The sequence below is a fragment of the Selaginella moellendorffii genome, unplaced genomic scaffold (genome assembly GCF_000143415.4).
Source record: "Selaginella moellendorffii unplaced genomic scaffold, v1.0 SELMOscaffold_34, whole genome shotgun sequence".
Classification (NCBI taxonomy): domain Eukaryota; kingdom Viridiplantae; phylum Streptophyta; class Lycopodiopsida; order Selaginellales; family Selaginellaceae; genus Selaginella; species Selaginella moellendorffii.
The window spans coordinates 641,970-655,701 of NW_003314295.1; the positions used below are offsets into that span (position 1 = coordinate 641,970).

General features: G+C 52.3%; 5 protein-coding genes, 1 long non-coding RNA gene, 1 other non-coding gene and 1 pseudogene across 8 annotated transcripts in view; 3 read left to right on the forward strand and 5 right to left on the reverse strand.

Moving 5' to 3' along the window:
• LOC112348901 overlaps nt 1–697 on the forward strand; it is a 2,481-nt gene extending 1,784 nt beyond the window's left edge. Inside the window, exons 8-12 of the mRNA XM_024682257.1 lie at nt 3–32; nt 79–182; nt 239–352; nt 417–542; nt 607–697. Coding sequence (XP_024538025.1) covers nt 3–32; nt 79–182; nt 239–352; nt 417–542; nt 607–637 — 405 coding nt within the window. The 3' untranslated portion in view covers nt 638–697. The remainder of the gene's footprint in view (nt 1–2; nt 33–78; nt 183–238; nt 353–416; nt 543–606) is intronic.
• Nucleotides 698–739: 42 nt separating this feature from the next.
• On the forward strand, nt 740–3,448 carry LOC9655740 (nephrocystin-3). 2 transcript variants are annotated; one of them, XM_024682571.1, is made up of 18 exons: nt 740–809; nt 879–1,066; nt 1,119–1,223; nt 1,290–1,390; nt 1,442–1,520; nt 1,606–1,617; nt 1,673–1,738; nt 1,808–1,876; nt 1,931–1,987; nt 2,042–2,119; nt 2,164–2,261; nt 2,311–2,356; nt 2,410–2,540; nt 2,601–2,673; nt 2,730–2,795; nt 2,845–2,907; nt 2,973–3,135; nt 3,227–3,448. In XM_024682571.1, exons 1-17 carry the CDS (start codon nt 749–751, stop codon nt 3,132–3,134), a joined length of 1,455 nt encoding a protein of 484 aa, XP_024538339.1. In that variant the 5' UTR covers nt 740–748; the 3' UTR covers nt 3,135; nt 3,227–3,448. The 2 variants fall into 2 exon arrangements, with proteins under 2 accessions (XP_024538339.1, XP_024538338.1); XM_024682570.1 differs by lacking the exon at nt 3,227–3,448 and having other exon boundaries at nt 2,973–3,199.
• On the reverse strand, nt 3,094–3,952 carry LOC112349003. The gene is made up of 2 exons (XR_002993256.1): nt 3,376–3,952; nt 3,094–3,329 (listed from the first exon to the last, which is right to left on the reverse strand). It is a non-coding gene; the product is annotated as an uncharacterized LOC112349003 (long non-coding RNA).
• Nucleotides 3,856–3,958, reverse strand: LOC112349008. The gene has a single exon (XR_002993261.1). It is a non-coding gene; the product is annotated as a U6 spliceosomal RNA (small nuclear RNA).
• Nucleotides 3,959–4,064: 106 nt separating this feature from the next.
• On the reverse strand, nt 4,065–7,193 carry LOC9639178 (pentatricopeptide repeat-containing protein At3g12770). Its single transcript, XM_002977468.2, has one exon. It carries the CDS (start codon nt 7,191–7,193, stop codon nt 4,116–4,118), a length of 3,078 nt encoding a protein of 1,025 aa, XP_002977514.2. The 3' UTR covers nt 4,065–4,115.
• A 155-nt stretch (nt 7,194–7,348) lies between these two features.
• On the reverse strand, nt 7,349–8,331 carry LOC9655741 (probable tyrosine-protein phosphatase DSP4). Its single transcript, XM_002977469.2, has one exon. The coding sequence runs from the start codon at nt 8,070–8,072 to the stop codon at nt 7,401–7,403; it is 672 nt and encodes a 223-aa protein (XP_002977515.1). The 5' UTR covers nt 8,073–8,331; the 3' UTR covers nt 7,349–7,400.
• A 147-nt stretch (nt 8,332–8,478) lies between these two features.
• On the reverse strand, nt 8,479–10,740 carry LOC9655742 (E3 ubiquitin-protein ligase RGLG2). The gene is made up of 11 exons (XM_002977470.2): nt 10,256–10,740; nt 10,109–10,193; nt 9,897–10,037; nt 9,715–9,828; nt 9,559–9,656; nt 9,418–9,497; nt 9,244–9,349; nt 9,066–9,184; nt 8,855–9,008; nt 8,724–8,780; nt 8,479–8,657 (listed from the first exon to the last, which is right to left on the reverse strand). The coding sequence occupies exons 1-11, from the start codon at nt 10,418–10,420 to the stop codon at nt 8,577–8,579; spliced, it is 1,200 nt and encodes a 399-aa protein (XP_002977516.1). The 5' UTR covers nt 10,421–10,740; the 3' UTR covers nt 8,479–8,576.
• A 160-nt stretch (nt 10,741–10,900) lies between these two features.
• Nucleotides 10,901–13,406, forward strand: LOC9655743 (annotated as a pseudogene).
• The last annotated feature ends 326 nt before the right edge of the window (nt 13,407–13,732 follow it).

Genomic DNA, 13,732 nt, shown 5'->3' on the forward strand with positions numbered 1-13,732 from the left:
CCAAATACTTCTCCGACAGGGGAATGAGTCCGGTAAGAAGGTTCTTTACGACATTATCTTGACTCGGACTTTTTCCAGGCCATGCTTTGTACAATTGCCGAGATTAGCAGCAAGCGACTGCTTTTCGGGACCGATACAGGAATCATGCAGACACCATTTTCCACAGCTGCGTGGCTTTACACGTAAGTTCCTGTCGAAGTTTCCAATCTAAGTTTCCAGAACTTTTTTTGCTTTCCAGGAACCTTGGATACAAATCATACAAGCTAAAGTCCGCGGAGGACCTGACAAAGCCATTCGTGTCAATGTATTTCGGTGCGGCATACGTGTGCTGGCTATCAACACACGGCGGAAGGTATCCATCCTCATCTTTTTTGCGTGGCTTACCCGCGATCCAATTTTGTTCTTCCTCTTGACAGGACAAGAAGCGATCAGTTCATTGTACAATCCTATCGGGGGGGGCCACAGAAAGTCGAGAGCTCCGAAGCTGGACCCTTTTGGCTCAAGTACATTGACAATCTTCCCCAATATCTCACAAACCACAAGTAAAAATCTCTTCTTTTTACTCGCAAGACGAATTTTTAACTCGCGTCTCTCTCTCACTTTCAGGACCCGTCACGCTGCCTGCTGCATCCAGTAAGAAAATTCACACGTTGTGTAAATTAATGCAAAAGCAACAAAATGGGGGGTTTTTGATAAAGCGGTTTAGGGTTTTAGGGTTTAGTTTGTTTCTAGGGTTTAACGGGCAGCGATGAACGCGATCGCGCATCCGGCGAAGCGCTACGCCCTCTGGGCCTCGGTGCCGCTGTCAGGTGATCTGCATTCTCAGCTCTATCCCTCTTGGATCGCAATCTTGATTCAATTCTGGGCGATCTTTCCAGTTGGAGGGCTTTGGGCGCTTTCTTACTACCTGCGCGAGCGAGAACCAGTGCCCGATATTGTGCCCGGCGGGACGTTTGAGCCACAGCCAGGCCAGAAGCTTCCGCCAAATATGCCCAAGCTCATCACAAACGAGGACACTGGAAAATGGAGCATTTACACGAGCAGAGGCAAGAATCTCTTCACCCAGGTAAGCGATTTTCTTCGCTCTTGGGACTCATACGAGAGATTCTCTTGGACAGGGTCGGCTTGATGAAGCTGAGAAGTATCTGGTTAAAGCCATCGATCACGCAAAGAAGGGATTTGGTGAAGAGGATGCACATGTTGCTACCAGTTTCAACAATCTCGTGAGTTTTCTCTTTTCTTTGTTTAGTTCTGGGTGGATCCATGGGTAACTCTCTTGTGCTTTACAGGCCGAGCTCTACAGGCTAAAGAAGGAGTACAAGAAGGCGGAGCCTCTGTATCTTGATGCTATAAGTCTTTTGGAACAGTCAATGGGTCCGGAACATCCAAGGTTACATGCTTCGATTTTTCTCACGTTTTAATCGTCTTCGGTTCTCTGCAGTGTGGGCTTCGCGTTACACAATCTCGGAGGGTTCTACCTCCTCCAGGACAATTTTCCAAAGGCCATTGAATATTACGAGGTTGGACGTTTTGCTATCGTTTTTACTCCTTCTATTGACCATTTTACTGACAACCAGTTTCTTCGTTTCAAAACTTTTTCAATAGCGAGCACTTAAGGTAGATTTTACTTTTTTATGTTTCTAAGATCCTTTCGTGACAATTTCTCTGGTAGATCAAAGGAAGGGGACTTGGTTTGAATCATCCTGAATATGCAAACACTATGTTTCACCTCGGCAAGGTATGAAAGCTTGACAACAATGGTCATTTGCATCCCGACCTTATGAACTTTTTGTTTCTTTTCTTACAGGCAATGCAGTTGACCGGGAAGCCGACGGAGGCTGAGACGCTTATTCGTCACTCAATACAAATTCTAGAGGTTTTGTCACTCTTTCTGTTTGCCGGTCAATCTCAATGACGTTGGAATGCACAGGACGGCGGTTATGGCCAATCACAGAGTGCCATTCGAAGAATGGTGGTTCTCGCAGAGGTGAAAATTTATCTATTCCGGAAAAAGGTCATGTTCTAAGCTCTTTAAATGCAGATTCTGACACAAACAAATCAACTCCAAGAAGCGGAAAATTTGCAGAGAAAGATCTTACACAGCGTTGAAATCACGCAGGTAGAACATCAGCCAGCTTTCTTCTTTATCGATTGTTCTTTCAGGGTCCTGAAGCTGCAAGCACTATCTATGCATTGGAAAGCTTGGCAGAGACACTTCAACTGCAAGGCAACTTCGATGAGGCAGAGGAACTGCTCAAGAGGTTGTTCTTTTGTATTTATTGACGTCGATGCCAAAAAAGTGGTAAGCAGGTGTCTCGACTTGCGGCAAAAGAGTAATAGCGGCGACCATATTCAGGTGGTAAAATTATGACTAGTATTTGACGACATTTTGGAGTTTGTGATTGCTAGATCTGGGCCACCTTGTTCAAGCTGGCATGCGTAGCGATGGGCCGTGCTAAAAGACATGAAGGCGACGGTGCTAAAGATGCAACGGCTGCGGAGTACGATAAAGCAATGACACTCCTCCAGCAAGCTATCAAGTAAACAAAGCTGTGTTTTTATAATTCTTTGCGCATGATGACTCAGTGCCTTTGACGTAGGATTGCAGAGAATAACTGGAAGCAAGTGACATCGGCTTCGGATGAAGTAAAAAGTTCTTATTTTCTCCCACTGGTAATGCTGCTGTTCCTGGTTCTCGTCTTTTCTCATTAAAATATGCCTCCCTGCAGGTACAATCGTTGAGCATGGCTGGTCTAGTCAGTGTGAAGAACCTTGAAGCGTCGGGAAATACTGCGGTAAAGCATCACTCCTCTCTGGCGACGCTAAGTTGTGTGTCCACTGTAGGATGAAGGGGTGAAATTGGGAGAAAAGGCATTGCGGCAATGCCTGGAGATGTTCAACTCCACGGTACGCTCTTTTGTGTTTTCGTTGGTCTCAATTGTAACCAATGGTCTGGTTGCAAATTCATCCAGGATGTGCTCGATGTTGGGGCGGCGAGGGAGAAGCTGAAATGCACCGAGCGGCTTGAAAAGCTTACGCGTTTGATGCACGGGAACACGGCCGAAGCCAAGCGGCTTAGAAAGGAAGCGTCTCGTCTCAAGGCTGAAGTGCCTGCGAAAGAACTGCGAGCTTGAGGTAATCCAGAAGTATAGAGCTTTGTTAAAATTTGAGGGAAGAAATAACAAGCGCGCTCTCTATCTTTCTCGCTCTCTCTGGCCTGTTTCAGATGTACTTGGTGTAATAAGGTGCCCACTCGCGCCGCGGTGGATCGGCGCGTCCTGCCACAGTGATCGTGTTTTGCGTTTCATCCTTGACAACAGATTCAACACCTGAATTTGGAGCAATTCATCAACGGAGAAGATGCTACGTACGTACTCTCTAATTTGTTGAGAACTCTTTTCAGCCTCTGTTCCCAGCCTGCAATGCACAGCAATGTTACCTTGACTTCCATCTCGCCCAGATGTTTGGAACGAGTGCTTGGTGGAGCTCTATCCATTCTGTAGTAGCAAAAGAGTGTGCCCCCATCATCCTTCTAAAAAGCCAACTCCACCAACATTCTCGCTGGATTTCCTTTTAGATGGTCGGTCTTTCGCAAGGCACCGACAATTCGAAAAAAGAGAATAAGAATCCACTTATTAAAGTTTATTGTTTTGAAAGGTGTTCAAGTTTCTATGGTTTGGATGACTTGCTGGAAGCAAGACCTGGAGCAAGCCGAGATGGTCCCTCAAAGGCATGCTGTAGAGCGCCTAAGTTGCCGGGCATGCTCCCCAGCGCACAGATGGATCAAAGCTCCATCTCTCAGCTGATTATGCCTTCCCAAATAAGGATATCTCCTCGACTGGAGCTTTCGCTAAAAAAAATTTGGACCATTTCTCGATTTGTGCGTGTCATCCTTGCGCAGGGGCCATGCTAATCTTCTCTGTATCGTTCCAATTTTATCTGGTGTCTCCGAAGAGACATTGGGCTGTTGGGAAGCGTGGGTATTTATATGGGTGGATCGCGAAGAGTTTTGGGCATGTGGGATAGGGCTTCTTCACAGCCCTATACCCTAACCCTAACTTAAATTTATTATAAAATGAAATTCAAAATAGTATGTACATTCTTGAGAAAATCTTTTAACAATAATCACCACAAGAACAAACCCCTTGCTCAATGTGATGAAACCGGTAAGAGTCCCTCACCACGATCTTACGACCGGCAATCTTGGAAATCACCTTAGCAGCATCGTGACACTCTACGCAAATCCTACGAGTATTGACAACGTTGATAGAGCTTCCCTGCAGCGAAGCAAGCACGCCGAAAGCAATCGCTAGCTTCAAGCTGTGCTCGTTCTCTTGCACACTCCCCTCTTGTCCGCCTTCTTCACACAAAGAGGATCCCCTCAAGATCATCATCTCCTCTTGCAACCTCTGGAGCTCCGCCACAATCTCCTCGATCCGAGGATGGCTCCAGTCCCCGGCCACAAACTCGTGAACTCTCCCTTTCACCTCGATCAAGCTGCTGCATTGATCTTCCTCTGGATCACTCTGCTGCTCCTCGTCCGTGTACATGTTCGACAGCAACACATACGGCGCCGACGCAAACGGGAGCGCCAGATCGCAGGCCAGCTTCGCGATCCTCTTCGCCCTGTCCGTGTGGGAGTGAACCTTACACGCCCCGAGCAAGCTATTCCACGCCGCCTTGTCTGGCTCCACCGGCATCGTTCTCAGGAGCTCCTCGGCCTCCTCTAGCCACCCAGCCCGCCCAAGGAGATCGATCACACACCCATAGTGCTCCGTCACAGGAACTATCCCAAAGTCCCCGACCATGATGTGGAACTGCTCCAATCCATCGCTCACCACCCCAGCATGGCTGCAATTGAAGAGCACGCTGACGAAGGTGATTACGTTGGGCTGGATGCCCTCCAGCGCCATAGCCTTGAACACCCTCCTCGCCTCCTCGGTATGCCCGTGGTGGGCATACCCCGCCAGCATGGCCGTCCATGACACCACGTTCCGCCACGTCATGGCGTCAAACACCGTACGGGCGCTGCCCAGGTGGCCGCACTTGCCGTACATGTTGACCAGCGCGTTGGCCACGTTGGTCTCGGCCTCGAACCCGCAACCGCTGACCCGGGCGTGAGTTCTTCGCCCCTCGGCTATCGCGCCCGTGCTCGCGCAAGCCTCCAGCACGCTCAGCAGCGTTACTTCGTTGGGCTGGATCCCATCCAGATCCATGCGATGGAAGAGCTCGATCGCGTCCCTGCCTCGCCCGTGCTCCGCCAGCGCCGCGATCAACCCCGACCACGACACCACATTCCGCCGCTCCATCCGATCGAACACCGCCCTGGCCTGATCGAGGCAGCCACACTTGCCCAGCGCGCTCACCAGCGCCGATCCCACCAGCAAATCGCCCTCCAGCCCCAGCCGGATCGCGTCCTCCTGGAGGAGCTTCGTGTCCCCGGCCGATCGGAGGCTCAGCGCCGCCCCCAGCGCGTGGACCAGCGTGATCTTGGTCGGCTCGAGCCTCTCCTCGCCGATCATCCGCCGGTACGTCTCCAGCGCCTCGTCGCTGCCGCCCAGCTGCGAGTGGGCCGCGATCATGCTGTTCCACGACACCACGTCCTTGGAATCGATCCTCTCGAACGCCTCGCGGGCGAGATCCAAGCGCCGGCACTTGGAGTACATGTTGACGAGAGCGTTCCCCACGAACACCTGCGTGTCGAATCCATCCGTCGCGACCCTGTCGTGGATGCTCTTGCCTTGCTCGAGATCCCGGAGCCCCGAGCACGAGCACAGCGCATGGATGTAGCTGATGTCGCTGGGCTTCACGCCCTCGGGCTCCATCCGGCGATAGATCTCCAGCGCCCGCGCGAAATGTCCGTGCTCGTTGAGCGCCGCGATCATCGAGTTCCAAGACACGACGTTCTTGGCCGGGATGCGATCAAATGCCTCCCGCGCCCCCTCCAGATCGCCGCATCGCGCTAGCGCGCTGATCAGCGCCGTGGCGACGGTGACATCCGCGTCGAATCCCGTGGCCACGACCCGGAATTGGATCTCCGCGAGCCGCGACCTATCGGATTTCTCCGGCGATCGGGCGCACGCCTCGAGCAAGCGCGTGAAGATCACTGCGTTGGGCCGGCAGCCATCGAGCTCCATCCTTCGCAAGATCTGCATTGCCTCGCCCGGATTTCCCTGCTGGATGTAGATCCCCATGAGCGTGGAGCACGTAATCGGGTGCCGCCACACCAGATTATCAAAGACCGATCGAGCCTCCTCCGCGCTGCCGCACTTGCAATACATGTGGACGAGCGTGTTCCCGATCTCTTGCGAGAATTTGCCCCCAAATCGTTGCAAGACACTGCCGTGAATCTTTCTTCCCTCTTCCACATCCTTGACGCTCGAACAAGCCCCAAGCACGGTCACATACGTGATCTCATTGGGAATCACTGGCGGATTGGAGCAATCTTGAGCGACAGATTCGCGATCTTGATCATCCCGGATGCCGCAACCCTGATCTTGGCGTCCGGAAACGATCATCTGGTGGAACAGCGCCAGCGATTCCCTCCCATGCCCGTTCTGCGCGTAAGCCCCGATCATAGAATTCCAAGAAATCAAATCCCTAGCCTCCATAACATCGAAAACCTCCCTCGCCATCACCGTGCTGCCACACTTGCCGTACATGGCGATCAAAATATTTCCCGCCAGCTCGTCCACTCGGACCCCCATGGCCACCATCCGTACGTGGGCTTCCCGCCCACACCGCAACCCCAATCCTCCCCCAACCTTCGAGCACGCGCCCAGCAGCGCGAGGATCGCCGATCGATTCGCGCGAACGCCCTCGAGGTCCATGCTCCGGAAGAGGCAAATCGACGCGGAGAAATGCCCCAGCCGGGCATTTGCTGCGATCATCGCCGCCCACGAGTGGGCGTTCCAGAAAGCCCACGAATCAAACACCGCGGCCGCGTCCTCGACGCTGCCGCACCGCGCGTACATCTGGACGGCGATGTTGCCCAGCAGCGCATCGCCCGAGTAGCCGCTCTTGAGGAGGTGCGCGTGGGCGTGCTTGCCGCGCGCCAGATCCCCGGCGACGCCACACTCCCGCAGCACCGCGGCATACTTGGATGAATCCGCAGCCTCCAGCGCCTGCTGCCACCGCTCCTCCACCGCCGCATTTGCCCAGGAGGACAAGAGCCTCCGTCCATACCTCCTCATTCATTTGCCCAAAACCCTAATCTTGTTTTGAAAAAACGGGTCGTTTATATATCAGTGTTAGGGTTAGGGCACCACTACCCCAGCCCTAATATTAAACTTTTTACAAAAGGTAAGAAAAGGGCTTTGCCCTAACCCTAACCCCGCCTACTGCCAAGTGGACAAGACGTCTCTTGCTGGAGTGCTCGAGCAAACTCGAGCTCAAAACTTTCAGCACGAGTTCCGGCAGTTGTGACCGTGCGCCCGCTCGATCTCCCTCTCCCGCGAATCGAGCGACTTGAGCTCCTGCAGCGTCTGCCCGTCGCAAAACGCCCGCAGCCACCAGCTGATCGCCTTCCAGATCTGCCCCTTGCGCTGCATCCGCGACGCATCAAACGCCTCCACGAACTGCTTGTCCCGGAGCCTGGCCTTGGCGCCCGCGTAGCGATCGTACTCGTCCAGGATGGACGCCAGCGACCACTTGTGGACCTTGCGGTAGCAGCCCACCAGGACCCCCGTGCGGTGCTTGCCCCGGTTGCAGTGGATGAGCAGCGGGTAATTCTCCACGTCCAGCACCACCCGCAGCGCGTCCCGGATCACGCCCTCGGGGATCTCCACCGCGGGCTCGCACTTGCCCTCGATCCCAAACTGGAAGAGCTTGATCTTGTTCTCCGCCACGAACTCGTGGTTGAGGTAGGGCTCCGGGCAGAGGTAGACGATGGAGCGCAGGCGCAGCTTCTTGAGGAAGGGGAGGTTCTCCGCCGTGGGGTAGGACGATCTGTAGATGCCCCAGTCCACCATGCCGAAATTGGGCGGCGGGATCACCTTGGGCGACCCCTTGCCGCCATCGCCGAGCAATGCAGCCAGCTCCGACCCATCCGACGACACATCCGAGCTCGGCATCTAGAGAGATCCGCGCTCGCGCTCTCTGCGTGACCTAAAATCTTTCCCCCCCGCGCCCCTCCAAGAACCTAGGAATCGATCGATCCGCTGCCCTCGCAACCTAAAGATCGATCGATCTCGCCGCCGCTTCGGTCTCTCGATCGACACCGCCCCCGATCGATCTTTATAGCTCCTTTACCTCAGGTTCCCGGCGACCCTTGGTCACCGCCCTTTGCCTGGTCTCCACGCCGCCGCCGCCGCCGTGCGCACAACAAGAACCTTCCAGCGCCATCTCAAGCGCCATTCCAAAAACCTCTAAATAAGTAGATGGACGGCCAGGATCGCCGCCCTGCGCCAGCCAACGGCCGGCTAGCGCCAGGACACCCTTTTCAGTTATTTTATTCGCCCTTTTTAAGTACAGGAGATATTTTTGAAAGGCGGGATATTCGACCTTTAGCGTTAACGGTCGACCGGAAAACACTGTTAAAAAAAATTTACAATTTTCTTTTCGCGCGAGAGGGATCGTCAGTAGAGACGAATTCGTGTTGTGATTCTCTGGCGACAGATCGGGCAATTCGCCAAGCTTTTTCCACAGTCTCTACACGTCTGCATTGGAAAACGCATACGTCAGATCGATATAGCGCAGAGAAAGAGCAACTTGAATCGCCCCACCTGGTGGCCACAGCCGAAAGCTAGGTCCTTTCTCTCGCTCAAACAAATGGGACAAAGCTGGGACCAACACAGACCACCAAGCTCGTGACTTCTCTGCCAGCATGAGTTGCGTGAAAGATCCAAAGTCTTACCTGGTGCTCATAGTTTGCTGCTGCTTGCGGCGGTGTTGGTGGTGCCGCTGGCGGGCGACTATAAGCCGAGCTGTTCGATCGCCCGGCGTCAGCTCGCAACACCGATTGTGGGGGTGATAGTGGCTTCTTCACAGCGTAGCTTCCTGTTGTTTGCCTGATAAGAATGTTACAGACAAGCTAAACGGGAGAATCGGTAAAGCGGAAGACGTACCCCAGGATTTCGAGCTCCATTGTCGCCCTGTACTGCGCCGGGATTTCCATTAGCGCCTGCAGCGCGAAGGATGCTTCCCTCTGAGCACCCTTGGACATAATTTCCGAGAAGTTCACAAACTGCACGACAAGAGAGATTAAGTCAGTCGCGCTAGAAACACCATAGAAAGCGAGAATACTTGGAAGTTGTCAAACAATCGCTGAGGAATGTTATCGTCAAACTGTCGCATCATGTCCCATGGCCCATCTCCAACACCAACAAGAACTATAGACAATGGAAGATTACTGCGCAAGCAAGCACCAAGTTGAGTTTTTCGCGGAAAACAAGAAGGCATTAACAAGAAGGCATTGACCTGGCTGCAACGATCGCGTCCACTGTACTCTGCTCTTGAGGGCTCAGTGTTCCATTTTCTACATCAACACTCCTGGTTACCTGTCCATTCAGACTCATCAGCACGCATAGAACTATATAATAATCCCACAAACGTAGTTACCTGGCCATCGGCGATGATAAGTAGGACATGATACTGGCCTCCACTTTGCTCAACAATGTCCATTGCAGCTTCAATGATTGGTGCGAAAGATGTTGGGCCTGCGCAGAGAATATAAGCAAAAACTACGTGCTGATCGTCCCACAAGAATAAAAGAACCTGCGAGGCGGACATTCGGCGCAATCTCTCTGTATCGCGAGAGAGCTTCCTCAAATCCTTGGCACGGCCTTTGCTCCGGATAGAAGCCAAAGACGTGCTCGTCGTGAGTCGAGGCTGCGAGCAAAGAGTTTTTTTTTTTTGCAAACTTTGCCAAGTTCTAGTTCATATGAAAACAGACTTACCGTCTCCAAAGCCAAAGCATGGAATCAAATTGTCCTCGTCGAACTTCGAGAGGGTGCGTCCAATGATGGAAATCGCCTGCTCGTATGGATTCTGGTGGTCTCCAAGAGCATGCAAGCTCCTCCCGTTGAAAGTACGCTTTCCTACAAGGAAAGGTTGTAGTTCTCAAACAATCACTGACAATCATTCTCTAGCTCGCTCTACTTTGTGATACCTGTCCATTCGTTGCTTTTCGTGAAATCAATACCCACGATAAGATTGGAGGATTCCAGGCCAGCTTTGTGTAGGGCCTCCTGGACCTGGAAGAATGAAAAGGAAGCCACTGTTCACTGACAAGAAGGAAAAAGAGAGTTTGGCATGCCTGCTCTATCGTGCCGAATTGGTCGCCAATGTGAGAATATTTGCTGGAGAACCTCCTATCCAGCGACTTTGGAAGACCTCTCGGCGACGGCTCGTTTGACGACGATCTGGGCGATGGCTCGGCATAGTAAGTGCTGGTGCTGCTCTTGGAAGAAGCGCTTCCCATCAAAGAATTCTTCGCCCTTTCTTCTCAGTCCACAAGGAAGGAATGAGCTAAATTTACAACGTCGATCGCGAAGAGAGCTCGGAGAAATCTCACTAAGAAGCACAGCGCGAACACGAAGAAGGAGAAGCCGGACATATGGAGACGGACGAGCTCACCGATCCAGCACAATTCGCCCAAAACCTAGCTCCCGGAACCGAGGAATCGACAGCGCCTCGTCAATGTGCGTCCGCCGAGCCAGATCCATCGAGCGCGCCTAGCTCGCTCTGCCCTTGCCTGGCAGGAACCTTCGTTCACGGCGTGAGCGGGGAGGGAAATCTTCCCTGGCGGAATCGCTACTCATCCAGCGGCTGCCGTGCTCGGAGCTTACGGAAAGCGTGTGGCGACTGACGGTCTGGATTCAGGCGGATTTTCTATGCCGTGGATAACTGCTCTTGGAGAGAAGAGGTCCGAGGTTCGATCCCACTGAATTCTTCGTTCTCGAAATTTCTAGGGCTGATGCGCTTGGGAGCGTCTGCATGGCGCTGGAGCTGCGCGATTCCACAGGTACGATGGCTGGAAATCTCGGGAGGGTAGCTCGCATGGGAGAATGTAGGCCTTGAGAAGATGGATAGAGCAAGGAATTCAGGTCTATAGAGCAGCACAGCAGTGGTAAGGCCGTGAGAGTGGAGAATCCACTGATAGTGAAGAACTTCAAAGCGCTGGAAGAAGTTTTTGGTAGATTTCTTCCTGGCACTGCGAAGATCACACAAAGAAAATCACCAAGGCCAGGAATGTCATGGACGCATTGCCAGACGAGGTTTTGTCTCACGTTTTTAGCCGCATCACCAGCACGGCGGACAGGAATTCTCTGGCTCTCTCTTGCAAGCGCTGCCACCATGTAGAACGACTCCAGAGATGGTCTTTGAGGCTGGGCTGTGGCTTACATCCGGTTGACGAGGCCTTGGTTCGACTGTGCAAGAGGTTTTCCAACTTGGTGGGTGTGGAGATTTCTTACTTGGGATGGATGTCCAACCAGGGAAGGCAGCTGGATGATCAAGGCCTGGCTCTTCTCTCGGAGAATTGCCGGCTTCTCACGACTCTCAAGCTGAGTTACTGCTGCTTCATCACAGATACCGGGCTTGGGAATCTGGGAAGGAGCAGCAACTTGGAGGTTTTGACGCTCAACTTCATCCCGCGGATAAGTGGTATCGGGCTGCTTTCACTGGTGACTTGCTGCAGTAAGATCAAGGAGCTAGAGCTGGATCGCTGCATGCATGTCCACAGTGGCTAGAGCATCTGGGAGCGGAGGGAAGGCTCGAGAATTTGTTTATACGCAACTGTCGAGGTGTTGGAGAGCTCGACCTTGCGGGCCTTGGCTGGGGATGGAGTAGCCTTCGCAGGCTCGTGTTTGAGGTTGATGGTAGCAACTATCGCTTCCTCAAGGAGTTTGGAAATGCTGGAGTTTGCGGGATCGACGTCAACTCTGAGTCTCTCCAGCTTTTGGTTCTTACGAACTGCGTGGTCACTCCGCGAAGAGGATTATCGTCGGTTCTCGCCAGATGCAGCAGCGCGCTGGTGGACTTGGAACTCAACATGTGTTTGGGCCTGAGGGACGAGCAGCTGATTGCTCTAGCGGAAACTTGCTCGCAACTCAAGTCTTTGACACTCAGGCTCTCGTCACTTTTCGAAGGATCGACAAGGATCACGGACGCAAGCTTCTGTGCTCTAGCGACGCACTGTGTGTTCTTGGAGAAGGCATGCATTGGCTTCAGCAGTGGGGAGTTTCACTTTGTCACTGTGGCAGGCCTGGCACTTGTGATTCAAGGGTGCTGTTTCCTGAAAGATCTCGTGCTGGAGAACGTGGGATGTTTCAACGACGAAGGCATGGAGGCTGTTTGCTCTTCGGGATCATTGGAGACTCTGGAACTGGTGGTGTGTTGTCAAGTGGGAGACAAAGGCATATCTGGTTTGGCATGCTCAAAGCTGAGGAAGCTGAGGCTTTGCCGGTGCAGTGGGATCACAGGGACAGGATTTAACTCTCTTGCTGGCAGAAGTCCAAAGCTGAATGTTCTGGAAGTTGAGAACTGCCCGCGTGTAGTGATTGATAGTTTGGAGGGTGTTGCAAGCACGCTGCGTTATAAACAGAGCTAGAATTCGTCGACAGAGGCTTCGTTTCTTGGACTTCACTACCTCGGTGACAAAGTTAAGAGGTAAGTGCTTCGCATTTGAGGAAGGTCGTGCGTTTCCAGATGCTAACAAGCGTTTTTCTTTCACGTTGGCTAGCAGGTCTCGCAAAAGTCTGGAAACGACTGTTCTTAATTTCATCTCAGGCTTTCAATGGAAGGTGGTAAGGAAGCTGCTTGTGTTGGTAGATCATGCGTTTTCAAATGACGTTTTCTACAGTGATCACGCTGCAAGACCGAGTCGCGACTTGACGATATGAGAACCCGAGTAATTGGACATATTGTGACGCTTTCCTCCTCTTAAAGGAATCATGGGACGATATCGAGGGCCTTGACGGCCGGATCTCGCGTTAATGCGCGCCCGGGAAAGAAACATGCCTTGTGCCAACTTGTTCCCACGCCATGTAAGTAATTTCCTGAAGTTTCCAAATGATCACGAGACAGACAGTCAATAGGACAAGAAGACAAACAAAACAAGCAAGCGAACGAGCGTGTCCGGGACTAAACAACACCCGAAGCGTCCGCTTGTCCGCTCTGGACGCTTGGAAATTAAAACACCCAAAACACACCAAAGCGTAAGTAGCTCTCTAAGTTGCTCGTAAGTTGTGAGTGATCTGGATCTGGATTTGCTGCCCGACAAGGCGATGTGCTTAAGACAAATCCAGCCTTGGATAGATTCCCAAAACAGTCACGATGAACAAAGCGAAGAAGAGAGAAGGAAGAAGAAAGAAAGAAAAAAGAAAAAGCTGGCGAGGTCTCCATCGCAGCACTGCGCCTTTGGCATTAAAGTCCAGCGCAAGCTTTCGGCTTGACCTTTGAGAACACAGCGTTCGTACGGGGACTGACCCCGCGCTCGATCCACCGTCCGTACGTGTCCTTAAGAATATAAACTGTCTCCACCACCATCATGGTCGTCTCGGTTGTGTAGAGGAATCCAGTCCAGCTAAACTTCACCTCCAATTCTTCGCAGTTCTAGAAGAGAAAAATAAGATTTTTCACATACAAATCTATGCAGTCAGCCAGCAGCAGGCAAAGATTTGGAGTTTTTTATCCGTGTAAGAGCAAGAGTCAGACATGAGGATTGTCACAATCAGGCATGCAAACCCACAAAGAAAAAGAGTAAACAGAGACCCAGCTTTCACTTGTTTTT

Excerpts from the sequence above, each read along its gene's own strand:
- LOC9655742 (XM_002977470.2), bottom strand. The coding sequence starts at position 10,420 with ATGGGAAGCGCTTCTTCCAAGAGCAGCACCAGCACTTACTATGCCGAG. Across the intron at positions 10,038-10,108 it reads GAAAAGCAACGAATGGACAG|GAAAGCGTACTTTCAACGGG; the intron begins GTATCACAAAGT and ends CTTTCCTTGTAG. Across the intron at positions 8,658-8,723 it reads CTTTCGGCTGTGGCCACCAG|ACGTGTAGAGACTGTGGAAA; the intron begins GTGGGGCGATTC and ends TTTCCAATGCAG.
- LOC9655740 (XM_024682571.1), top strand. The coding sequence starts at position 749 with ATGAACGCGATCGCGCATCCGGCGAAGCGCTACGCCCTCTGGGCCTCG. Across the intron at positions 1,988-2,041 it reads GAATGGTGGTTCTCGCAGAG|ATTCTGACACAAACAAATCA; the intron begins GTGAAAATTTAT and ends CTTTAAATGCAG. Across the intron at positions 2,541-2,600 it reads CTCCTCCAGCAAGCTATCAA|GATTGCAGAGAATAACTGGA; the intron begins GTAAACAAAGCT and ends CCTTTGACGTAG.
- LOC9655741 (XM_002977469.2), bottom strand. The coding sequence starts at position 8,072 with ATGCCGAGCTCGGATGTGTCGTCGGATGGGTCGGAGCTGGCTGCATTG.
- LOC9639178 (XM_002977468.2), bottom strand. The coding sequence starts at position 7,193 with ATGAGGAGGTATGGACGGAGGCTCTTGTCCTCCTGGGCAAATGCGGCG.